This window comes from Botryllus schlosseri, chromosome 4 (genome assembly GCF_051294905.1).
Source record: "Botryllus schlosseri isolate E-star chromosome 4, Bs_hap1, whole genome shotgun sequence".
In the NCBI taxonomy this organism is placed as follows: Eukaryota; Metazoa; Chordata; class Ascidiacea; order Stolidobranchia; family Styelidae; genus Botryllus; species Botryllus schlosseri.
In genome coordinates this window covers 16,250,196-16,277,462 of record NC_137239.1, presented here as the reverse complement: position 1 = coordinate 16,277,462, position 27,267 = coordinate 16,250,196, and the positions used below count along the sequence as shown (strand labels likewise).

The 27,267-nt window shown below is 40.8% G+C and overlaps 1 protein-coding gene and 1 long non-coding RNA gene across 4 annotated transcripts; both read left to right on the top strand.

The window, feature by feature from the left end:
* The first annotated feature begins 983 nt into the window (after positions 1–983).
* Positions 984–7,691, top strand: LOC145437121 (uncharacterized). The gene is made up of 3 exons (XR_013914589.1): positions 984–1,504; positions 2,067–3,285; positions 7,652–7,691. It is a non-coding gene; the product is annotated as an uncharacterized LOC145437121 (long non-coding RNA).
* Positions 7,692–18,367: 10,676 nt separating this feature from the next.
* Positions 18,368–26,085, top strand: LOC145438210 (uncharacterized). 3 transcript variants are annotated; one of them, XM_080315602.1, is made up of 5 exons: positions 18,368–18,560; positions 21,037–21,086; positions 21,672–21,779; positions 22,990–24,050; positions 25,488–26,085. In XM_080315602.1, the coding sequence occupies exons 4-5, from the start codon at positions 23,742–23,744 to the stop codon at positions 25,680–25,682; spliced, it is 504 nt and encodes a 167-aa protein (XP_080171728.1). In that variant the 5' UTR covers positions 18,368–18,560; positions 21,037–21,086; positions 21,672–21,779; positions 22,990–23,741; the 3' UTR covers positions 25,683–26,085. The 3 variants fall into 3 exon arrangements, with proteins under 3 accessions (XP_080171728.1, XP_080171727.1, XP_080171729.1); XM_080315601.1 differs by having other exon boundaries at positions 21,672–24,050; XM_080315603.1 differs by lacking the exons at positions 21,037–21,086; positions 21,672–21,779 and having other exon boundaries at positions 18,368–18,575; positions 22,995–24,050.
* The last annotated feature ends 1,182 nt before the right edge of the window (positions 26,086–27,267 follow it).

Below are 27,267 nucleotides of genomic sequence, written 5' to 3'. Positions count from 1 at the left end.
CCATTCGGCCCAACAGAGTTTGCACTTTTTCGCCTTCTCGGAATTTGGCAAGGTCACCGACGTGGTGCTTATGGGGACTAGAGTGAAAACTCAACACTGTAGTTGTATTACTACAATATGATATATTTACATTATCTAAATTTGCTGTCTTGAGTGAATCTTTATTACTTGAAAGTATATTTTTCTTACTAGAAATATCTCTAACAGCTGGAAGGATTGCGCGAAAATTGGTAGGGACCAAATACATTCTGTGGACCCAGTTCTACCATTACAAGTCAAGGAAAGGCTGGTGTGTGCTCGCTTTTAGCGAAGCGCATAGAAAAAGTATCAACAGCGCCACGCATCTCTGGAGCCCTACGCAACAAGCGGGCTAAGGCAATCGATATCATAATAATCTGACATATCCAATGTAGACTACTTAGACGTAGCCTACATATCTCTATCAGCTGAAGGATATTGCGCGAAAATTGGTAGGGCCCTAATACATTCCGTGGACCCAGTTCTACCCTTACAAGTCAAGGAAAGGCTGGTGTGTGCTCGCTTGTACCGAAACGCATAGAAAAAGTATCAACAGCGCAGGGTTTCTCTGTGGCGCGTTTGCACATCGCTATTGCCACGACGTCAGCTGATCCCACTCTCGCCGCTCGGCCGCATCCTTGCTCTTGAGCGAGTCTCTCGTTTCACCAGACATCATTGTTGCGTCACTACTTCCAATCTACTCGACAATGAATAATTGGGGGCTGATTGTGGGGGTTCCAGGGCCATGAGTGGAATAAAATTTATATTTTCGCAAGCAGGACAGCGTCAGCTTTCGATTGATACCCGATTCATCAAATTTAATGCTCGGCAAGTTGGTCAAAAATCACCGTCAAATTGCCTGTAGCCAAATGGAAACTGTGACGTGATACAATTTCATTGAACCGTGCGATTTGCTTGTGTCGACACCATATAGGACACTATGGTCAAACCATTCGCCATTTGGTACAAATCGAATTTTTATTGATCACGTGGTTATATCCGCCCATATTGCTCTTACTACAGTTACAGTTGAATAATAATCGCACATTTAAAGATTGAATTGAGCTGTATGGCTTAATGTTAACGAGTACAGTGCCAGTGTTAAAACGCCACATCAGAATTTTAATGCTGTACACGGCAGTGGCACGGAGTAAAGTGCGTTCTAGTGCAACTATAGAGTATGACTGGAGTGACGACTCGATTGTTCTCCCATTGTTAGCCGGCAGAATGGTCACGGTCAGATGGCTGCACCCAAAACAAGATCGCTCAGTGCTTGTTTCTATGGCGTTCAAGGCGAATCGTCGTGTATTTCTTGAAGTTGTGTCGGATTTAGTTGGACAGTTCAACATTTAGGTAGCGGTGGCGAGTCGTTATGACTAGTGAATATTACCGTGTAGGCTATGTTACATTTCTCACGAGATTGATGTGATATTGTGGCTTTGATCCTTTATAGAGTTTACTACGTATATAAAGATAATGATAGAAGGTATATTAGGCTTACCATATTTCGGAAATGAAAAAAGAGGACACTTTTTCAGAAATTTCAGTCAAGCATAACTGGAGAAGAATTCTCAAAAACAGGTAAATTTCACCTGCTTCATGATCGGTTGACTAAAAAAAAAAAAAAAAAAAAAAAAAGGTCATCACTTCCACTCAGAGCTCAAAAACACGTTTTTCACTCCACATTACCAGGTGGATGACTAAAAAAAAAAAAAGGTCTTCACTTCCACTCAGAGCTCAAAAACACGTTTCTCACTCCACATTACCAGGTGGATGACTAAAAAAAAAAAAAAAAAAAAAAAAAAAGGTCTTCTTTTCGCTCAGAGCTGAAATCACCACTTTTCCCTCCGAAATACCCGCCGGAGCTTCACTTCTGCGCTAATTTGCGGCACATATCACTCGCAATTTCCTCTAAATCTGACCTAAATTTTCAAAAAAGAGGACAAAATCTCAAAAAAGAGGACAAAAGGGCGTCCTCCGAGGACACTTTCAAAAAAGTCAAAAAAGAGGACAAATCCTCTTAAAAGAGGACGTATGGTAAGCCTAAGGTATATAGAATATCTGGTACGTGTGTATTGGCTATTGTGAGATGAATTCATGGAAAGGACGACTGACGAATACTACAAAGTGAACAAGTGGAAAGATCTTGAACTATATCGATATGCAGTTCACAATATATTTGATTGAAAATATGTCCTATATTAACTGCAGAAATTCGAGTATGAATATAACAAATTATATCGCAACAGTCTTGTATGCCTGTCCGATACCCGCAGAAACTTGAGTATGACTAGAACCAGAGCCTTGTGTGATGTTAATGTTCTGCTTGATCTCGATTCACAATAGTCAGAGCTTACTCCTTGGAAGTATGCAAAATCGCACTTGAATGGAACTCGTTGTCATTGCCAAAAATACAAGAATACCCTGGAATTCGCTTGGAAGACCTCTGCAGGTCGAGATTAGTAGAAAGCCAATGCACCACGTCAAGGTTTCGACCAACGCATTGGTTTCCTTTTTTAGGTAGGGAATCTCAATGTTGATAGGCAGCATTTGCCACAGAGAGAAAAAACTACCATACTAACACTACCAGAAACTACATTCGCTTCATTTTCTGCATCTTTTCTTGGTCATGGGTTCCTGGCATAAGGTATTTACTGAGTAACTGACTTGGCTAATATCTGGATTCCTGCTGTATCTCATCGAAGACCGCTGTTATAAAGGCAATCATTAATTCAGGTTAACATTCGTGAATAATATTAATGAATGTCAACTGCAGTTACCAAAGGTCCAAATGCTGCTTCCAGAACATCTTGTGTTAGGACAGTGGTTCCCAACCGGTGTGCCGCGGCACACTAGTGTGCCAATTGAACTGCTCAGGTGTGCCGCGAGCAAATGTGGTAAACTATGTCGAAGTATAACAAAAATCCCAATTTTGAGTGTGTCGTTGTTGGTTTTTGTATTGAATTTACCCGATCAAGACACGCGATGCACAATCCGATGCAATGAACAGATATAAGGATGCCGAGGCGACCGTAGTTACGGTATCTCAATCTAGTATTTCAATCTGGCACCCCCATTAGGTCATGGATTGAGTCTTTCTCAGGACTTTTTATTGTAAAGACGCTCTGAGCACAGCAACGTATAGGGGCGGATAATCTAATAAATCTGCAACGCTTTGTTACTTGCTACTGCACTGCCATGAATCAAACTGGGGCCTCCACCGTCAATGAGTGTGATATGCTAGTTTGCCCACATAGTAGCATCGTAGTAGCATTTAGGACGGTGATAACTAAACTCGGGTAATTGGACCGTGATATTGAGGTGTGGCCGAACTGTTCACCTTTTTCTTGTCACCCCCATCAGAACCGGAGGAAGAACAGGGACATGACGCAGGTTGATGACCTTTTTATGCTTCTATTTGTAGTCGTATTCTTGCCATGGCTTCGTCATTGATGATCATTTTACACCATGCCGATATTACATATTTTGATTCATCAGATGCCAACTTATGGCACGGCCCACTTTTTGTAAGACACTGCTTTTGCAGATCGTATAGGACGAGTAGGAGCCTACATAAACCTCCAACACCTAGGAAGGCATTCTCGCCATCGAGTAATGAACTCATTTGAAAGTGATGTTCTTCTTTAAAAATTAGAATTGCCAACATAACCATTCACTCTCGATTGTTAGGTAGCGTGCCAGCACTGCAGGTAAAATGAAGGCTCAGTGCGCAATGTTATGTTGCAGGCGACAAATTCGAGAATTGAGAAGTAAAGTTGATCAAATTATATCAGTTACAAATTTCCCCTCCGCTGAGGTTTATTATCCCGATTTGTTGGAACTACAATTGAACTGCGGGTGGCTGCCAGTAAGACTATATCCCCACAGGTGCTATTACACTATCTGCGTGGAAATGCGTTTGACATCCATGTATGTTGTTGTTGTTGTTTATTAACTCATATATAATTGGCGCTTTTCAACTCGGGGTTATTTGCGCCCACACAGTAAATTTCATAAACGCATAATGTCATGTCTTCATGGACTTGAGTCCTTTTTCTGCTCATTTGCTGCCTCCTTTCGTGAGTTCGGCTCTCTCTTTGTCTGGGCTTTTTCAATGCGCTGTATTACAGCGGGATCGGCGATGAGGAGCCCAGATAAACCTCCGACACATAGAAACATGGCAGAGCCGAGACTCGAACCATCAACCATCGATGTCGTGACTACAGTGTTTAACCAACTGCGCCACTCGCTTCCCCATCCATGTATGTATATTGTATAATACACCTCAGTATTTGTTAGTGGCGATCGTGATGGACTCTTCGATGCGACGGTTAATCGACAATGCGGTAGTGGACAGACTTCATTGTCAAGTCAATCTTATGAAATTAGGCTGAACCTGAAGTTTGAACGATATCTCAGCTGGCCAGTTATGTGGTAACAGAGGTAATAGCTCATAATTCAAAACCTCACATGGAAACGGAGAAAGCTCTTCTTCCGGCCTGCAATAAAATTGTAAAAAAATGTTTGGGGGGAATTCAAAACGAGTCCCATGTCAAATGATACCATTCGTAGACGTATTTGTGAGATGTCCGCAGAGATAAAAGAAAACTCAAGCAGAGAAACGCCAACTTGAGTGCTCCGAAAAGGTAGCAGTACTTCGTCAGTGACCACCTCAGTAAAACTATAGTTGCTGCTATACGCATTCTGGTAGTTGCCTGTGCCGTATGAGCCAAAAGAGTTCGGAACCACTGTGCTAGTGTGCCGCGAACTATTTTTAATTTTCGAAGTGTGCCGCGAGGTCAAAAAGGTTGGGAACCACTGTGTTAGGACTCTGAGAGATATTGATTCCATAACACCATTCAAAAGCCGAATTGCTAGCTTGACCATGTTCTTGGTCCATATTTGTATAGAACTCTGAATTTAGTGTTCACTTTTGGCCTTCTTGAAATTGGATGTAAATTTCACCGACTTGTTACTAGTGGTAACTAGAGTGAAACCACATAGTCGGGTGGTTATAATGGGACCTATGAACATGGAAGTATTTACTGCCAAAATCTCAACATTGGTAACAGAAATATATGCTGGAAAATATAAAAATATTTCAATCTACTCATAATTGCTTCGCGGGCCGGATGAAATCGGCTGGTGAGCCGGATGAAATCGGCTGTCGGGCCGGAGGCGGCCCGCGGGCCGTATCTTTGACACCCCTGCTTTACATTATAGTAAACCCCACAGCGATAGCAGTAGCAATTGTCAAATTGGTGAAGAAATACCATGGCATATACAATTCCAACAATAACAAAAGAGCAAAAACTTTCAACAGCATCATGATTGAAACAAGAGGTTTGAAAGTATAGAAAATTGTGCTAAAAGAGCATATTTTAATTTTTTTCAAGCTATCTCGCAAACATTTGGAAAATTTGGAAGACTTTTTCTGCTTCTCATGCAATGCAAACTTCGCAAAATTGTGAGAAGATATGTTATTCAAGTGTTTCATTGCCTTGTCCGTGACATCTTCAATCTCATTTATGTCTGAACCAGATTGAAGTGATACAGTATGAATCAATTTGTTATTGAATGGATCGCATTGAATTGCCTCAAGTACCCTGAAAAAATTCATCTTTTTCAGGGGTTTTGCCATTTCTTTACTGTGGATAACATACAAGTGGAGAACCATGCCATGAAACTGTTCAGACGGGCTCTTCAATCCACCGTCTTTTTTCTGCATCACTTTAATGAGGTTTCCCGATGGCGCTGCAGTTGTTTTGTTAGCTTGCTTAGAAATGGCTCCCAAAAGCACCAAGTATGTCTGAAAACACGTCAAAGTTTTTCCAAGGAAAGGCAAAGTATAGGCTATTTACTTACCAGATTCCTTGCTGTTGACTCCTCCAATCTCTGTGATTTGCTGCTGCTCTTTACCGCAGACGAGAGAATCAAAATCTTCTAAAGTAATGCTGAAGCTGGCAATTGTGGCAAACCCAGAAACTTGTTAGCTTGACGGCAGATATTAAAATAATGTTGATAAAATCCGTCAACACCAAGTTTACAATATTCAGAATGGAGTTTTTCCACAAATAGAACAGCTTTGGTCATGTCTATAGTTCCTCGAATAATGGGGCGCATTCAAAGTATTTTTTGCTATTTAAACAAGCCCTCTTCAAAACAGCAATTACAGATCCTCAGATATATGCCAATTACTGGTGAGAACTTTATGATTTTTGTAATGTTTCTTCAAAGCTTTCACAGTCGGAAAAGATGCTTCGCATTCCTCACAAAACACACCTTTGCAGTTATTGCGTCCTTCGAAACATTCTTCAATTTCCATTTCCGTTAGTCCCTCCCAGTCATCCCCAAAGGCCAAAGTGATGCGGCCGAATCAGCCATGATACCGACTTCTATGCGTGACGAAGTATGATCTAATTCTGGCGAAAAATATAACAGAGGCTACACGGTATTATTCACTAGTCATAACGGCTCGCCACCGCTACCTAAATATTGAACTGTATAACTAAATCCGACGCAGCTTCAAGAAATACACGACGAATCGCCTTGAACGCCATAGAAACAAGCACTGAGCGATCCTGTTTTGGGTGCAGCCATCTGACCGTGACCATTCTGCCGGCTAACAATGGCAGAACAATCGAGTCGTCACTCCAGTCATACTCTCTATTAGAGCCCGACCGATATTGGATTTCTGAGCCGATACCGATAACACCGATATCCAGTACCTCCACCGATAACCCCGATATATTCAGCCGATATTCAAAAGATGTGGAATCTAGCTCAAGGCCCTTATTTAACACCTCAGAGCATTTATTTCAACAACTTTACAGCCATTGATATGCTTGAACATGAAATAAATGATTTAGGGGCTATAAAAATATATCAAAAATGCACCAATCCAGCAGTTGCAGATTACAGTTCACGAAGCACAATTTCTCGGCCCTTTCTCCAAGGAGTGAACTTCTGTGGTCTTCCATAAATGATGTATATAGTACTAAAACACAGTGAGCAGTCTTTCACTTGGTACCATAGTTAGTGGCACAGCAAGAATTGGAAATCTTTCTTCATTTCGGTTCCACCGCTCCCTTGCAGGGGATCTTTCCTTCAAGGTTTCACTAAATATTGATATTCTTCTGACAGTGCACCTGGAGCCTTCAGCACATCATTAACAAATAGCTGAAGAGGATGAGAAAATCAACTCAAATTGTCCACGTCTGCAACTGCTCCACCCATCCCCTTGCCCTTAGGCCTTGACCATGACCAGCATTTCAACAATCAATTGGTCAATAATAATTGGCTAATGTCATCATGGAATCAAATATTTTCGTATCAATTATTGGCTTTACTCCACGTTTGCTTGATTTTCTTTCCCTCTATGCTCGCATATTTCCTATCATGGTGGCCCCGCAGGCCTCAGTCAGACGACTTCATACATTACTGGTATAAATAGCTCTGTTGGTCTTGGTACGGAACCAATAGCACTATCTTCAGAGAAACGTTTCGACGCGACGCTTTTCTCTTATCATCACGAGGGTCAGTCCAGCATGATTGAAGTTCTCATTTCTCTTACTGATTGAAATCTTCTGCAGACAACTATCCATCCAGCTGCTCTCTGTCTTCCGGAGATGAGCATGGATTAGGATTAGGTTTTGAAAAAACAGGATTTGTGATATTTTGTCGGATTTGGATTGGATTTGGATTATACATTTTTTTCAGAACGGATTAGGATTTGGATTGGATTGAACTATTTTCTGGGAGATTGTAATGTCGTGTGGCGAATGGCGACAAACTTTATTCAGATCAGTTATTAATGTACTTATGGTTACTAAGTTATCTTGAATCAAGTGAATCGTTGGTTGTGAAAGAAAATTTTCGAATCCCTCCATTGCATAAATTAATATTTTTTCTGAATTTCCAGTTGGAATCGGATTAGGATTGGACATGGACTTGAATATGAAAAAGGTATGGATTAGGATTTGGATTTGGATTTGAAGGTTCGGATTTGGATTGGATTAGGACATAGAAATTTCAAATCCGCTCATCTCTGCTGTCTTCATGGTGATAGATTACTGCAGGGGGATTCCCAGGAAGTCAGTGGGGCATAACGGTGGTTAGTTATCTAAAATATTTTTCAGATAGGCACGCCTACTGCCTGTATGCAGTATGCATTATATGCAGCCATTTGGCCATTTATTTTTATAATTTACCGTCCTCACGTATTCTATCGACTTCTCTGACTCCCTGCCACCATGTTGTGACGTCACGAAAATGGCCGATATTTTTTTTACCTTCAATGGCCGATACCGATATTTCTCTCCAAGCGTGATATCGACTCGATATTATCGGCGAGCCGATAATCGGTCGGGCTCTACTCTCTATAGTGCAACTATGATGTTATCGACAATTGACAAGTATTCACTATGTCGTCACAAGCCGACACGGCGGCACCCATGTCTTCGTTGCTCATGCGTCCGATGTTACTGACGGCTAATATAGTTAGACTCAATAGGCTAAATCAGGCGCTTTTTCATTTTCAGGCGGGGGTAGGCTACAGAGAAAGAAATCGTGTGACAATTAAACACGCGAAGCGTGAAGAAAAATTTTACTGCTTTTATAGTCTATTGTAATGTACGACAATTTACTAAAATGTGACTTCTGGACCCTGGACCCTGGATCTGCCAATGCGTCGGAACTGATATTTTAGTCATCAACATCCCAAGTGTCGCGGCCATGCTAATTATATTTCTGGTTGGCCTTGCAAGTTCACAATATGAGCAATTCAATTTCGATATTATAATAGAATTTCGATAATATAATGGGAAATTAGATCGCGGGCTACTCAAAATCTTACCGCGGGCCACATATGGCCCGCAGGCCGCGGGTTGCCCACCCCTGATATAGACAGACACCTTCGATAGTTTTCAAAACCGGAGCCGGAGCTGGAGCCGGAGCAGTGGTAATAATGCGGCTCCGGAGCTGGAGCCGGAGCTAATGTATGATACAAGAAAGCTCCGGAGCCGGAGCTGGAGCAATGTAAATTTACGACTGCTCCAAAGCCCTGTTCCAACGCCCAAACACCCCGATGGTGAAGACGAAAATGAACTGACTTCCTGCTCCTAAACAGACATGATTTCTGGAAAAGATTTAGACGTGTCTAATGCAGTGTTTCTCAACATTTGTTTTTCACGGACCTGTTTTGTCTGCCAAGGACCGACTCGGACTCTCTCAAAGTGTAGTTGATTCTCTTTAATATGAACGAGAGACGAATATCATAAGGGGGTTCTCAACTTTCCATGTATAACGGGCGGCATTTTAACATCAAAAGTACTGCGGGCCGTAGAATAATATTACTATGTAATCGTACGCTACTATCAAATTCACTACCAGCAGGGCTTCGGAGTCGGAGGAGTCGGAGTTTGGCCAATTTTTCAGCACACCTTGGAGTCAGAGTAGTGAATATAGGGATGGTGTGAACGTGAGGTTCACGTTCGCGTTCTGTGTGTGAACCTCGGAAATTTTGAGGTTCGCGTTCACAACAAAACCTTGGTAGGTTCTGCACTGTGAACCTTTTTCATATGTTGCAATTTTTACTTCATTATAACATCTTTGGTTCAAATTTATTGCATTTCAACTACGGGCCACTCTATGCATGGCGCAGGCAGCATAAAAAATCAACACTAAACGAGCATGCACCGTGACAATCTCAAAAATATTACTTGCATTTTGTTACAATATACACTGCATGTAGTCAGCGAATGATGCTCATTCAACCAATCAATGAGATTGATATCGTTTTCTGATGTAAAAATCTAGTAGGCGTACGGGGTCAATCTTGACTTCATGTGTATACTGCATCATAAAAACCAAATCCGTGCGATTGGGGTGTTGCGATGGTTACTGTTGTACAGCTTGTTAGTGGGGTAATATTGGCAGCAAGTATAGAAACCCGTTTTACACTCTGCCTAATACCCATGTAGCAATACTCAGACGCCAAATACATTGTTCGGTCAGGCCGATACGTAAGAGCCGTTAAGGCGTAAGCTTATATTCCTGGCAAGTCCTCGTCGCAATTGACTGTGTCAAGCGGCCCGCGAAGCCATTCCGAGTAAATTGCTTATATTATCCGGCACATGTGTAACAAATGTTTAGATTTTTTATGGGCGATGGAAGATACTTCCATTAAATAACCCTTCAAGGAGCAAATGTCGAGCATGTACAATGTTTATATATTGCCAACACTATAGGCATCCGACAAGAGACGTGCTATCGATGGCCGAAAAAGCGATATGTATAGATAGGATTGGGAATGAAACAGTTCTATACAATGAAGGCGATCGAGTCGATATGATGACGACGCTAACAGCAGTTTACAAAAAGAGGACATTGAAAACGAAAAGAAGCCTGGACAAGTGGACATTGAAAACTGGATACTGAAACAGGAGAGGATTTGGATGGAAAGTCCAGTAGCAAAAATACTAACAAAAACGTTTAAAACATTGGAAAACGTTCACCAAAATCCAAAAGAAGAAAAAATCATCAAGAAATGAAAGACAAGATCGAAAAATTTAAGATGAAAGAGAATGCAAACCATCGAAACGCACCTCTTACTAACCACTGACGAGCGATCGACCAGACGACCACCTGGAGCCGATCGAAATGGACAAACCTGTCGAAAGAACGGAAAATGACGAACCAAGCTCGAGCTTGAAACACGACGAATTTGCAAACGACGACGAGCCGGGTGAAGAACCCGTGCTCGGAACAAGTGATCCTGATTCGACGACGGATGACGGAGCGAGCGTGTGCTCGGACCGGACGACGACGTGCAGAGATGACGAATGATCGAAACCTGGAAGAGGGGAAAAATTCGATTTTTGCAGTACTATATATATATTGAATTTATTTGTATTGAAATTTTAAAGCAATAAATTATGGCGGAAGGCCGAAAGAGGAAAAAATATAGGCATCCGACTCCGGTATTGTGATCTTGCTCTTGTTGCCACTAGGATGAAGGGTATAAGATAACATTATGGAGTCATTGACCGGTTCGGCCCGCGAGCGATTTTAAAGATCGAATCCGGCCCGTGACGCAATTTGAGTTTGACACCCCTGGCGTAAAGCGAGTAATGAGCAAATGAGAGAGAGAGAGAGAGAGAGAGAGAGAGAGAGAGAGAGGGGAGAGAGAGAGAGAGAGAGAGGGAGAGAGAGAGAGAGAGAGAGAGAGAGAGGCATTATTTCCATCCAATGGTGGTACAGAAAATATGCATGCACAGTATTCGGCATTAGATAGGAATGATCGATAAGACCGTGAAGATCATCTAGTCTGATCACACCAGCATCAAACAGGGACACTTGACTCTGAACATTCTGGCTGTAAAAAAATGTTTAGTCAAAAAATGAAAAAGGGGTGGTATGGCAGGGTTGGGGAGGTACGCTGAAGAAAGATAACCTCGCAGTAGATGGTGTTTTATGGATGCATGATTATACAGTAGAATAATTTATAATATATAATATCCCTGAGTGCTCATTGCAAACTAAAATTCGACAAAATCTGCCAAATAACGACGTATTTCGCCGGGTGCCAGGCTCAGTATTAGGGTTGTTCAAAAATATCTTTTTTTTTCAAATTTCACTCGCTTAGTGATCAAATTCTCAGGTTGCCTATAAAAACGCTACACACCACCACTAGTCAATTCTGACTAGTAAAGACCGTACAACAGAGATGCCACTGGGATATTTCGGAAAAACCCAGATGGGGACGCTAAATAAACCCAGAAAAACCCAGATCCTATATTTCACTCAAATTCCTATGCGGAAGCTGAGGAAATGGAAACTGACTGTCATACTGACATAGAACCAAGTTTTAGCCCTTGATATTGAAACTATAATAGTTCATATTATAACAATGCAAATATATGAAAAATAATACATGTTGTTTTCCTTTTGACGCATTGCTACGAAAATAATTGGTGAGCGTTGCTCCGATAGGTCGTGTGATGAATAATAATATTACTTTGCAAGTAATTACTTAATAAGCTCTGAAAGCAACCAAGATCTTATTTTATTTATTGATACTAGCAGTCAAGTCTTGAATCGACATAGATTGTAAGAAAACGGTTGCTAATTCCAATGAGCTGCCCTATGAACATGACTTTCTGCGAGATGGAAGTTGGTATACAATAACGCTCCATCACATCACGTTCTTTCATTTTGTAGTGAAAGCATTTCTCGAGACTCTGCCGTTACGATATAACAACATTCCTCGACAATGCAGCAACCAAGCAGTCAATCGACAACTGAAGCTCGTGCATTTTTCAACATTATGATTTTACTAATCTAATATAATTGATTTTCGCACATAAAATTAACCTGGCGAACATGATGTTGAAAAAACCCAGATTTTAAGGACAAAAACCCAGAAACGCAGGTGATGCTCGGAAAAGCCAGATCTGGGTGGAAAAACCCAGGAGTGGCATGTCTGCCGTGGGATCTTGAATTGAAATTTAATTTCGACCATTTCTGAATTTATAGTATTTTCGGTGGCTAATTTCGACACTTCGATATGACCAAACATCTTGTTCCAGGCATGCCTGAAGTGAGAATTATGCTTTTTACACGCGTTTACATCTTGATAAATGTCTATGTTCCTCTGGCAAGCGAACTACTACTTGCGAGACATTATGCCGACTTTCAGAGATCCCACATCATTCTCAAGACATTTATATTGAGGGAACTCGAGTATCTCGCGATTCGATGTTCAAGGAATCTCAGGTCATAATTAGGTTGATAGCGACGCTGGTCTCGTGTTTCAGTATATGAGACAACGACCCCACAGATACGCCATGTTGAACTCACTGTGCAATGTTTGCTTATCCCTTATCTTTTCATTGGATATTGTAGTGTATTGAACTGTCTATCGACCCCGCAAACTCTCTGACTGCAGAAGAAAAGGCACGGAACCATTCCTCCTAACTGCACTGCCAACTGGAAACATGACATACCTCAAACATCCCATTGTTGGTTGGCGCGAGTTCACTACGGTACATATTAATGGCCTATGATGATGCGGATCCGCTAAAACTCGAAAATAATGTCTAAGAATTCGTAATCCGCCTTGTAGAGGTATATAGGAGCCGTGAAAAGCAAATATCATAACGCATTGCGAAGAAAACAGCCACAACGTCGTCAAATCAACATGGGCACGACAAAAGATACTTTCAGTTATCGATAATAGCCTGGAAATATATTCTGCTGTATTTTACTTCTGCGTCAGTTCATTTTCTGTTCATGGTGCCCGATTTTAGCCTTAAAAGTATTTTATTTGCTAATATATATCACCATCGTTTTAACGAGACTGTTTCAATTTCGTTGACTCATTTCCAGCAAATCAGTGTCAAATTAATTTTTCATTAATTAACAATTTCAATATCCCAACTCTATCTCAGCCCAGTATCAAGATGTAAACTCGTGGAAAAAGCTTCACATTCCCTTCAGGCATGTCTGAAACAGGATATTTGGTCATATCGAAGTGTCGAAATTAGCCACCGTAATTACCATAAATTCAAAAATGGTCGAAATTTTCATTTAGGATTGCGCAGCTTTTTCAGGCCAGAATTGTCCCATATTTGGTGTGTAGAGTTTTTTAGGCAACCTGACAATTTTATCACTAAGCGAGTGAAATTTGGAAAAAAAAGTTATTTTTGAACAACCCTACTCAATATACACCGACGATGTTTTCAGGAATGCAGTGGTTAATTTTAATTCATATACAATGAATTGCGTGTACTTTTGGATTGCCCATTCCCCGTTATAACACTCCCGTCAAACTAGTTCGGGTTATTTTCAACAAAATGTTTCCAAATAGGCATTGTATTCTGCACCGCACAAAGTGTCGAAATCGAAAAGGCGCTGTACCACTTTTGAGAGTGATACATTTGTACATTTAGGTGGTTCAAATATAACCTTTTTCCTGATTCCGGGGATTCACCGTTTAAATTGTTAGGTTGCTTGAAAAACGCTGCACAACATATTTGGCTCAATTCCAAACAGTAAAGCGGACGCAGATCCAATGAAAATTCTATTTTTTTTCCAAATTTCGCTCTCAACCCTATGAAATTGTTGAGTTATCGACAAAAACGACACAAAACAAATTTAACGCAATTCCAACCGGTACAAGTCAAGTTATATGAGTTTTCCATCAATAATTCTGGGATTACCCACCATCCAGGCTATTTTTGCATATACGCAAGTTTCAACTGAAATAACTTCGCTTCTGCTGGTTGAAAGCTAGCAGAAATTGTTATGCGCCATTCTTTTAGGCAACTCAACAATTTCATGGGGTTGACTATATAATTTGAAATTTATATATTTATATTTTCAAAATAAATTCAAAAAATTAAATTATAGCTCGGCCGCCGCTCCTACTTGTTGGATTTGAGCCAAATTTGTTGTGCAGCGTTTTCTTGGGCAACCTAACAATTTAATCAGTGAATCCCCGGAATCATGAAAAAAGCAATTTTTGAATAGCCCTATTGTACACTAAAGATGCTTTGAAGCTTTTTTGTCAAAATGATTACCTAAATATACTTGAGAGCTACAATATTGAAGAGCTACAAAATTAATCGTCAGAATATTTCTTCATCGTATCTTAAAGGATGATCCTGCTTATAGTGTTTGACCCACATTCATGTTCAAGTTAAGAGCTGGGTTCAGTAGTAAATTTAATGTGAGTAAAGATCTCTACCACATTCTCAGTTGATCTAGTAGTCAGACAAATGAATAAAACATAACCCAATACAATTAACTTCACCGTATTGCCAATCGCAGAGGTGAATTCAGGATGTGTGGAACGAGCTCGAACCAAATGGTGTTAGCCTGTAGGCCTTACCCGATGGTCATTATAACAACCTTGATTTGAACCCGAATATAGCTCATACAAATATTATATCGTAAATTAGTCGGCGCAGTTCAAGCGCAAATTTCTAATGTCGAACTCCCAATCCAAAACCAGACTTCGATCAGTTACACATTGTTTTTATTACAGTCCTTAAAATAGGGGGGCGCCAGACCAAGGCAATTTTTGAAAGGGGCTCTGCAGGAAAAAAGGTTAAGAACTACTGATGTAAACGATACCTAGCGACGACACATGCCACATTATGCCACAATGCTGAAGTACATGTTGAATTCGCCAAATGTAGCAACTAGGTCAATTAAATGTTATATTATTTCCGTAAAATCAATGTCTTCCGTCGCTTTGCCAACAATTTCGACGAGGACTTGCAATGATGTTTACTCCGTAACGGTCTAGGCCAGACTGGACAATGTAGTGGCCGCCTGACTATTGCTACGTAGATATTGAGCAGAGTGTAAAACTGGTTTCTATACTAAGCTACCGACATTACCCCATAAACAAGTTATACAGTAGCCAACACCCCAATCGGACGGATTTGATTTTCATGATACAATGGACATATCAAATCAAGATGGATCCAGTACTCCTGCTAGATTTTTTACATTAGAAAACGATGTACGTATTCTTTATATCAATTTGATTGGTTGATTGAAGAAGCACCATTCATTGACTACCTACATGCAGTGTATTTCGTTCTTTGTATGATTGCGGGTAAAGCTCACAGCAGAGAGTCACTATATATTCACAAACGGAAAGCTGGATGTTTCGAGCAAACTTTCATGCATGTAAATTCGTTGAAATTAGCGAGGTACACGCTCGTTTAGTGTTGATATTTTTTATGCTGCCAGCGCCATGCATAGAGTGGCCTGAAGTTAAAATGCAAAGAATTTCAGCCAAAGATGCTATAATGTCGTGAAAAATGTAATATATGAAGAAGGTTCACTTGTGAACGTGAACCTCTAAATTTGCGTGGTTCACACACAGATCTCGAATGTGGATGTGTTTGATGTGAATTTTGAACTTTGGATGAAACTGTCAGCGCTATCTTTCCAAACTTCCTTGATTCGTCACGACAACTGTTCTTCGACAAATAAGCTAATTGATTGTTCCACAGCGAGTTGAAAGCTGGGTATTCGTGGTTTGATTTTCCTTTTCGTGTCGCGATCTGTTCAATTCAGTGGTGGTGCGTGTAGAACTCTTGATAAGTGTGTACTGCCCGGCTGGGCTCTCATAAACCACAGTCAAGACGAATACCGATTATCCAAACCAATTTCAACTCGAGCATATCAAGAAACCGCAGAATGAGTCATCAATAAACACAACTTGTACCGTGCGATGACAGAGCTAAGTAGCTAAATATATATGTAGCTATATATATATGTAACAATACCATATCAGTAGCAATTGTATTCGTAATCGAAGACGTTGCGGGCCGCAAAATAAGCAGCTGGCTGCGTGTTAAGAACCCCTGGTGTAGGCTTTGTATTGTGCCAGCTAGAATTATAGCATCCAAGAGTCTCAGGAAACGCTGATGAGGAAGGTTTTTAAACATGTCATAACACAATAAGTATGCAAATAAAATACAATGCATGACTCAAACTGGTTGTTATGTTGCAACCATCGCAACCAAGTTTCGAGGAAGCTATGTTGGAAAATGAGTAAAAATGAGTAATGTTAGGAAATGAGTAGTCCCGCGGTTGAAACGCGAGCGATCTCACTCTACGTATGGCTTCATAGATTATCTAATTATATTAGGGCTACAAAACCGGTATATGGCTTTCAGTAGAAGAGTGTTCAATAAAGGAACGACTGAAAAGAGCAGTTGCAGTTATTACTATTATTAGCACGAATTTTATGTGCAGGCTAAATAACGCGTGATAGTGGAGCTTATCATATCAGTAGTTTTGTCCGCAACGAACAGGCTATGTGTTTCATTACAGGGTATTCCTGTAACTTGTATTACTTTTTCTAGGTGTAGGCCTACTTATAAGTCTCTATATAGACATCAGAAAACTATATATATATTAAATGTAACCACGTCACAAGTCATCTTACTTGCATTGTTTCGAATCATCGAGTCAAGTCTGGTCATTTTCAATTCATCACAATATGCTAATTATCCTAATTCTCAACAGTTTCAGGCAACAGCACATAGATTTTACACTTTTGATTTGGAAAAGTACAAAGTAGTGGGATTGAAATTGTCACAACAGCCACTTGAAATGACCCTTGCACGAAGATAAATTACAATATTGCACCTAATCGATAGCGTCATTAGCAGGGTTGTGGCGAGATAGCGCAGTGGTATAATCCGCGGCTGCAACACCAATGGGTGCGGGTTCGAGTCCGACCGAGGTCGACTTCCGAATTCCGATACCTAAGTGTTGGAGGTTTACCTCGCCACCTCATCCGCGTCAACGGTGTCTTACAAAAGCCTAAAGGTGGGCCGTGCTATAAGTCGGCAGTTACGGAAAATAAGAAGAATATCGGCCTGGTGTAAATGACCATAGTAGTCGACAAACACCATGGATACCCCATAAACAAACAAACAGGGTTGTAATGACTCGACTCGAGTCGCCATTTTTGGTGAATCAACTTGACTCGAATAATTTTTTCACTTACGGCCAAGACAGACATTTCATTGTATCTTCGAAGAAGAATAAATTAAATAGTATATTCATATTGAAATGAACCCGAATATTTTCGGCTGACACTCGTCAGGGGTAATCGTCAGCAACTAATAGAGAATTGGAAAGAGCATTGTATATCAACAATATCCTACAATGTTCTTTCCAATTCTCTATTAGTTGCTGACGATTACCCCTGACGAGTGTTAGCCGAAAATATTCGGGTTCATTTCAATATGAATATACTATTTAATTGTATATTGAAGTTCTGTACCTCCAAGAAGCTCTTCAAATATTGGTATTTCGTGTATCTACTTGGAGAAAATAGCGCCAGAAATTGTTAGTATTGAGGAACATGGTTGTGATATGAATGCTAGCCCTTCTATATATCACTCGAGCAGAGTTGAAAGAAGTGGGTTGAACCGGATTGAACTCAAAACTGAACAGTGAACCCTATGACTCGAAATCGACTCTCTACTATAGTTGACTTGGACTCGGATTGGACTCGAGTCTAAACTACAAAAGTAAGTTTGACTGGTGACTCGGAGCCTTGTGACTTGGTTACCATCCTGGTCATTAGGCATTTAGTGTCTGTCGCTGCCGTTTGGAGAGTATAGGCTTGGCCACCTCCAATTAACTGCTAAAAGTATGCGACCTCTTGCCAAATATACGTTGTTAAACTACTTATTTGAGTATTTTTCTCACCTTTCATTCAGCAGAATACGAAAATTGACGATACTAGAATTTGGAGACCTATAAAACATTCTTTCCGGGAATATTGTGGATATATTGTTGAATTGAAGATGCATATTATCCACAGATAATAACTCCTAATCATTTGCACGATTTTGTATACGTATGATGTTGGGCAGTTCGCGACTTTCTCAACTGTCTTTACAGTCTTTTCGTGTATCGCGGGAAAATGATAAGTTGTTTGATAAAATCTGTTTGCTGGCTTGTTGCGGCTGGGCACCTACTTTGCATTAAAGGAGACGGAGCAGGTTAGAAGTTCCTCTGTAGTGCCTAGTAGTTTAAAAATGGCGCCAATTAACGTACAAAAGCACATTTTAAGATGCACTAATCACGTTCATGGCATAGACTAGAGCAGTGGTTCTCAACCGCCGGTCCGCGACGACGTTTCTGCCAGTCCGTATGGGGTATATTAGGATTTTATACCTTAATTTCAAGGTGCAAGATGTTGAAGGCTGCCCAATCGGTAAACAAATAAAACGTCAAATTTTAAACTGATGCAGAACTTCGTGAGGTAAGATTAGGTCCGAAACATGTTCGATTTGAGTTAAAGCTCAAGCTGTCTCAGTGGACGACATGCGAGCGACTCGCTAAGTACTATAGCTGCCTCACTAAACTGCGCAATTAGTACTATCATTCGTTTTCGATTAAATAATTTTGTGGAGGGCCAGGTATCGCTGTTGCCGGGTGTTTTCGTGCGGTGCATTGTACTCGTAGTAGGCTACGTCTGGAAGTATTGGGAAATGAGCAAGATAGCTCGACGAGGGACTTGGTCCTACTCCAAAACGATTCATCTCTGGGTGTTGTCTAAGAGAGTTGGCGCGGTCAGTTAATCCACGGCCGCCATCGTGGTGAAATTAGCCTATGTTTCTGTCTGCAAGACAATTTTACCTCGAGTGCGAGCGAGTGGCGCGCTTGGTTAAACACTGCAGTCACGACACCAGTGGTTGCTGGTTCGAGTCTCGGCTCGGCCATGTTTCTATGTGTCGGAGGTTTATCTGGGCTCCTCATCGCCGATCCCGCTGTAAAGTACAGTGCCTTGAAAAGTCCAGAAGAAGAGAGAGCCGAACTCTGGAAAGATGGCAGCTAAAGACCAGAAAAACGAAGCAATACCGCAAAAGACATTGTGTTACTGCAATTAATGTGCTGGGCGCAAATGACCATATAGGCGATAAGCGCCAATGTTGTGAATAAACAACAACAAACAAACAACCTCGACTCAGCACTGAGCAGACACTACCGTAAAATCACATGATTACCATCACAAACACATTTAATTACGAACAAAACCCAAAAAATGTTACTCTAGTACAGGGGTTGCCAATGTTGTGAATAAACAACAACAAACAAACAACCTCGACTCAGCACTGAGCAGACACTACCGTAAAATCACATGATTACCATCACAAACACATTTAATTACGAACAAAACCCAAAAAATGTTACTCTAGTACAGGGGTTGCCAACGGCGGCCTTAGAAGAAAATTTGTGCGGTCGCGGACACGTAATTCATTTAGTAGGCTATGTGTAGGCGCCCGTCGACTTGAAAATTGACTCGAGAATTTTTGAGATATTTTGATTGATATTGAAATGATTTTCTTCGCGCTAGGTGCGATTCAATGCGGCTTCATTTTTCGACTTTAATATAGTCGTTGAGCCATTTGCAATCTGAACCTCACAGTAGACATGCGAACAGTGGAGGAAAATGATGCACCACATATAGAAATACCAACTTGGAATCGTGCGCTCCTTACGAAATAAATTTATTTCTGGTACGTTTAGGAGATTCAAATATCTTTCCACTATACCGACAATCCTGATAGGAGGTCAAGAAATAACCACACGCGACTATACTAACAATTGGCCCATCATTTATAACTTGCCCTAAATTTTCGAAAACACCCCCTCCTTCAACTCTACTGATGAATCTGATCGCTTTGGAGGAGAAAGGATATATAATTGATAGTAATATGTGAAACTAAGAATATTAATGACGAAATTCATTCGTGAAACTGAAATAATTTTCGCGCTTCGCGGGAACATAACCGATCCGAGTATTTATTCGTAACATGACCACTATATGTAGCGATTTCGGTGCGCATAGTAAGACGATATGAAAAAGTAGAATAGTTCGGAGTTCACCAGAAAAGTTAATTGCGAATATGTCCTGGAATGCGGCCGTAGGCCATATAAGTCATCGAAATGCGGCCGCCAATAGCAAAAAAGGTTGGCCACGCCTGCTCTAGTGCCATACTTGCAGAAAAACGGCTGCATACATTACATTTGAGGTTGATTTCAATTTTAGGGTCTACCGGTCCGCCAAATATATTTTGTAATTTTACCGGTCCGCGAGGTGAAAAAGGTTGAGAACCACTGGACTAGAGTACAAAGTGATCGTTTCTTCGGCATGAACCTAGAAAGAATGGGATTTATTCCCCAATACTTGCAGATGGCAAAAAAAGAATATTGATCATTTGTATTCGTACATTAATCACAATGTATTGCACGGTATTTTCGTGAACGGCTCTTGAATTGTAAATAACTTCCAACGAAACAAAAAGAAAATACGATGTTCTGTTCGCCTAGCAATGCATTTCCTCTGCAGCTGCTAATGATGCTACTGCAAATCTCAATTAAATCATTTCCTGTGGATTTTATTCCGAAGAACTCATGATAATTATCAATTCGTGTATTGAGACGTTATGGTCACGGGTCACATTTTTACAGATAGTGAGCATGCTACTGGTGCTTGTGAGCGAACTGTCGAGATGACTATTGTAAGTAAAATCACCAGTAATTCTTTCTTTATTGACAAGCACCGTATCGCAACGCTAGTTTGTCTGCGCCATGAATTTAATACATAGACACGTTGGAAGTAGTAAGCATACGATAATTAATAATGGTCGGCTGAGTTTTCAAATTTGAGCAAGAAGCATGCTGGCGAAACATATGTTACAGGACTTACAACCAATGAAATCAATAAGCTATTCGCGACCGTATAGTAGATAGTTGGCATTACTCCACAAAGTCATACGACAAGATATAATACGGGGTACAACTGTGCTGTGCACGAGGTACCGTAAAAAGTGACCGACTGACTCAGTCATCAGCCTCCTTTACGCTGGTTCCAACGGGTGGGGATGCCGCAGTTTCCACAGTGCAGGGCTCTTGCCTAGTATAGCCAACCAAGAAACAATGCTCCTCCGCAAGGCTATATATCAAAGCTAGAAGCTGACTGTTTCGCTCTGGCATTTTCACTATGATACAAGGAATTACCAACTTCGAAATCCCGACTTGCCACATCAGTTATAGTTTGATCAGGATATTTCAGATGGTTTGGTGAATATATATTTTATTTACAGGATTTCGATGGTGAGTTCGATGGTTAAAGCATTGCGACATTATTTCAACATTCGTTCAAGGAGGGATCGGTACCTGTCAATAATGCATGAACAGACATCTCATTTTCCGTATGCATAACAAGGTTTTCGGTTATACGCTGTACCAATGCATCAACGGCGAACATTGTATGTGCAATACATGAATTTTTTCGTTTGATTAACCGAGAATTTTAATTTTTGTCGTGTACAACGGGCCTGTTCGTTTGCTGAATACTATATTTCCTCAGTTCTTGACACTTTCTATGGTTCGATAGAATTCGTATGACAATATAGGACTTCCAATATATAGCTACAGATTACATGACAATGAACAGCCAAGCCCAGGAAGCACTGATGTGAACAATCCATATCGCATATTAGAATAGCTTCATGGATATACAGAACTTCAACATACAAATGGATAGTATATTCATATTGAGATGAACCAGGAATCGAAATAACGTTGTATATCAGCAATCGTATCACCAAATATGACGCAACCGGTATAACATTTCGAATAATCGAATAATTCGCCTAAGCTCAATGTACTATTTTTCGCTGGTACACGAACTCCTTCTGTTGGCACAAACTAGGCTGGCGTATTTTGATAAAAGTCTGTTCCAAGGCACACCAATGAAAGTGTGAACGGTCTCTCCTGACGAAGCGAAATCTGTCACCTTGATAAATTTAGCACAGACGGAATTATCCAATAAATATTTGCCAATGACACTATTCATGGCCTTTGCCTGTTTTGATTCAAGCTTCAGGGGATGACTGGCGCAGACGTCGTGACAAACAGTCTGTAAAGGTCATACAATCATGATTCATGATAACGTACCGTAGTGACAACACGAATACTGATCGTAGTGGGAAGAAGCAGCGGCGTAGGAGCATATGCCGCAGCCCACGGCTTTCGCTAAAAATGGCGCCAAAATTTTAAAATAGTTTCAATCTATCTAATTATATTTACGGGAAATCGTTTTGTATTGACTAAACAAAGGCCACCACTTCGCCTCGACTCCCATATTACCAACCTTTTTCAGTACTGCTGAAGTGTTGACTAAAAAATAAAAGGTCATCGCCGCACATGTTGCCGCCCTCTAGCCGCCTGCCGCCCATGGTGCAGAGCCATAGGCGCCAAGTGGCTGCTACGCAACTGGGAAGAAGATCTATACCTTTACTTTCGAGATTGCGTCATGCATGTATTGTATAGTTGTATACATTATGCATTTCAAGTTGTATGAAAGCGGCGTATCCGCTGGTAAAATTATTTGCCTACTGATAATTTACTACTTTCTAGGCAAGAGGGGTTTTAAGAATTTCGAAGAATATATGAAAACAAAGGGATACTCAATTTCCATTGATACTCATTATGATGACACAACATTTTCGACGCAATATGACACCACAACAACAGCGGCATCCACCACCATCACTGATAGTCCAACAACAGAAGGCCAGTACTTAGTGCTATAGTCTGTTATCCAATCACGTGTGCCGGGGTATCCTTTGACACCTGCATGCATCTTATTGTTAGTAATTGATCTTTTATGGAAAACAACACGCCGGTTAGCCGGTGCATGTCGTGTGTATGATTTCACTTGTTTCAGATTCGTCGCAGTGGGTGCCCAAGTGCTAAATTGTTGGGCAATCAAAACCAGGATTGGAGCGAACATTTGGAATCTGCAAATTCTAAATTAGACTTATCCGATGCGTTTGTATAATGTTGATTAATAATTATGCACACGCGTCAGGGATCATGGAAGCTTAATTGCGTTAATGTGCGCTCCGTGGATTCATTTTTACTTATTTAAAGTCGACTAATATCCTTCAGCGGGTAATCGTTACGTTAGATTTACAAGAATGCTCCTTCCCGTCATCCGATCCGCGTAAGCGGTATCTTATAAAAGTCTGCAACGAAAGTGGGTCGAGCTACAAGTACGCAGATCCGGAATCATAGTAAAGAACATCGGTCTAAAGGACCAATGTATTGAAACAACATGAATACCGAAACAACAACAGCAAGAATGCAACCCAATATGGCTTGGCCCAATGCAAAAATATCCAGTTCCTGGTTTAATATTTTATATCGGTTTTAATATTTTAGAGTGGTCTCCCCCGTGCGAGGATGAAAATGTCGACAAAGGGTGTTTCTGGATATCGACAACCGGAATTAGAAATATGACGTACAATCGCGGTGTTGAGAAATGCAACGAAGGCAGATCTTCCTTGGCGAGAGTGAGAACTGAAAACGACTACGCACTGATCATGGAGAAGCTCCGCAAGCATTTGAAGCCGAAGACGGCAGGAGGAAGGGAAAGATACGCGACTGCATGGATAGACGGGACCATTACCCCAGGAGTAAGTTTTCAGCATCAGCGAGTGAGCCAGCGAAACCGTCGAGTCGAGCCATACCATTTACACATGCTGTAAAAATTATAGGCAACAGATCCGATGCGCATGGTTACCTTTCGGAGGAAGCCTTGTCATAATTTTCACGCTCTCTCGGAAGCATTCGGTTTCATAATAAGCTCCGTGCACGCATATATTTATAATATTCCTTATATCAACGATTTCACTCATGAAGTCATAGTCGCATAATAACCTTCACCAATGGTTAACCTGCAGACGCCACATTGCAGTTTTGATCCACATATGGAAATATTACCATTGCCGACTGCCAGTCGTATGAATTTCCATTGCTACCTCAAGTCACATTCTCTGATTCTAGAAGCCGATAACTGATTTCTTTTGGTATAATTTTTAATTTAATACGGTCAGCTGGGATTGTCCGGTGCTGTAAATCAATTGGTTTAAAATAGGTGTAGGACTAATTATCTGATTCCCTATACAGGGTGTAATTTAGGTGAAAGGGGCTTTCGGGTACCAAATGGTGATTTCACACCCATTCCTTTGAGCGAAAATGAGTAAAATACACCAATCCGAATAGATATATATCTCAGGGGTGTAGCGGGTTCTGTCTGCTTGCAGTTCTATGCTAGGGTTACCATATTTGGAGATCGAGAGAGGAGGACACGCAAAACCTGGTCAGTTTTCCAAGTCGACTCCCAAAAGACTCACTTTAAAGTGATTTAAATATTAGTCATCCTTGCCGTCGCTAACGTCGGAATCCCGATTTCGCGTCATTTATAGCGTTTATCAGTTCTGCCTGTACAATCGCCTGGCTGTCACAGATCGTATGAAGGAGGACGAATTGCAAAAAAGGCGGGCATTTTGGCATCTTCTTATTCGATTTCTTGAGAAAGGTGACAAATCCTTCTAAAGGAGGACGTATGGTAACCCTTAGCCTATATCACTTTTGGGTGATTTCCTGGGATGGTATACACGAAAAACATCCGTGGGACATATCTCAAATATTGCGGATTGTTGTATTTGCCTCATTTTCACCTATTGGAATGGTGTGAAAGTACCACTTGATATCGAAAAGTGCCGTTTATCTGATTTTCACCCCGCGCTAGGGTGAAAATCAACAAAATACACGATTTTCGTTTACAGTGTGCACGAGCGTCATTTTTACTGACAAGACGTATCTAGCTGAGGCATTGTCTAATTCGAACATGACTTCAAAAAAATATGTGACATTTCTAATTCAACCATGCCCCTAAGTAACTTTGTTTGAGTACGGCGATTGAATAGAGCCTAAATTCCCAAAGGCTTTGGCCTGAAAACCGAGTATCAATATAACTCTAAAATACAGTAGCGGTGCAACCCATCTATATTAGGTATCAAAATACAAACATTCGTCAGGTAGCCTATATATCTTGCCATTATTTCTAGAACTCGCCACGTAACAGTAACAGAAATCGTTATATCAAATGGTTTCCATACGGTGGATACCCGAAAAGAAACAGAGGGCGGACCCATCTCACTCTTTATGCGGACATAAAAGGAGAGGATCACGAAGGAATGCTGAACATGTCTCCAGCCGTATCCGTACTTGCGGTTGCTTGTTACTATGCTCCTACGTATTAATGCGTCTGCAATCTGCATTTTCGAGGACGCAGTCTTCCAGACTTCTGACCCGCCTTGATTGTTGTGCGGGCAAGTTAGATCTGATCACAAAAAGATAAATACCTCATCAGAGTCGTCATCCCTTGCAACTATTTGCTAGAGCTATGTCTTTATGTGATTGATCTTCAGTATTTTGAAGAGTTCATGTACAAATAAATGAGGTGCGTACAAATAAATGAGGTGCATGCATGATATGTCGAAAGTTTTCTTTATAATTTGGGGCCTTACATATATATATTTATATATTCAATGTCTCGTAAGACTCATATACACTGATCAAGTGAGGACTGAGCTTGCATTTTAGTTTCATTCCGAGAATCTCAGTGCATCCCATGTAAATTATTAAATGATTCGAACGGATGTGGTTTCCGCAACATGATTAATTCTCCACGCGTGACGCCCAACTGTCTCTCTAGATTTGAATTGGTGTGATAACTGATAAGTAAGATGGTTCAGCGCTGTGTTACTATAACTCGTTACGCCGTGACTCTAATCTTCAACCTAAATCGTATCGTTACAGCCTCCTTTGTAGTGGTAATATAACTGTGCTCGAGGCGAAATCTTACTGTTTTTGTCAATTACATTGTACGCGATTCTTTTAAAATCTATTTCAACCAACCTCAGACTGTTGGTGAAATCTTTTGATTCCGTACTTTCAGCGTGATTTGAAATAATTTCTTCAGTAATTTTCTTCATTTCGTTTCGATGGCTAACAACTCTTTTCATTTCTTCACGCACTTCCTCTTTATTTGCGCATAGCGCCATGGCAGTCTCAGTTGCGTCCAAATATCTTTCAACTTCGCCTTTTGTTTCATGGAACTGACGTTCAAGTTCAACCAATCTCTGATCGAATCCATGGAAAGTGCCGTCACTACTGGTTGGATCGTCAGAACCCACTGACTTGCTCTTCGCGGGGCTCTGGTCCACATTTTCCTTTTTGACACTTCCACGTTCGTCTTCAACATTCTCTGAACTTGATGGAACTGGGCAGCCAGCACTCTCTGACGTTGCCACAGTTTGACTTTGTACGGCTGAGCAGTCAGCTTTCTCTGGCGTTGCTGCAGCTTCCATTACTTTCAACTTCTCCGACTTTCAACTTTTATTTGTGACTGGTAAAGTTTCTGACTGTAGCGAATAAAAATATTGCTAGAATTGAAACCCTATGATACGCGATACTGTATATTTTTATAGACTTGATAATGTTACCGAAAAACAAAGGCACGGATTTGGTGGTAACCTTTGGATATTATTTGATAGGTTCAACCCGCAAGAAATCGAAAGTTTTGAATCCGGTCCGCCACAAAAAAAAAACGAGTTTGAGATCCCTGATGTATACAGCCTATATAGATTAGAGCAGGGGTGTTTATGTCTGTTTCTATACTATGTCATATGACGGATCAGGATAGTATCCAGGGGCTCAAGTATGGCAGCTCGTTCATTAGCAAACAATTGAATACAATGGTTTCCCATTGCGCGATTGATATCTTGCGTGTTTTAGGTTCTTGTCATGTGTAGTAAATGGTGCAGACCTGGGCATTGTGCGGAC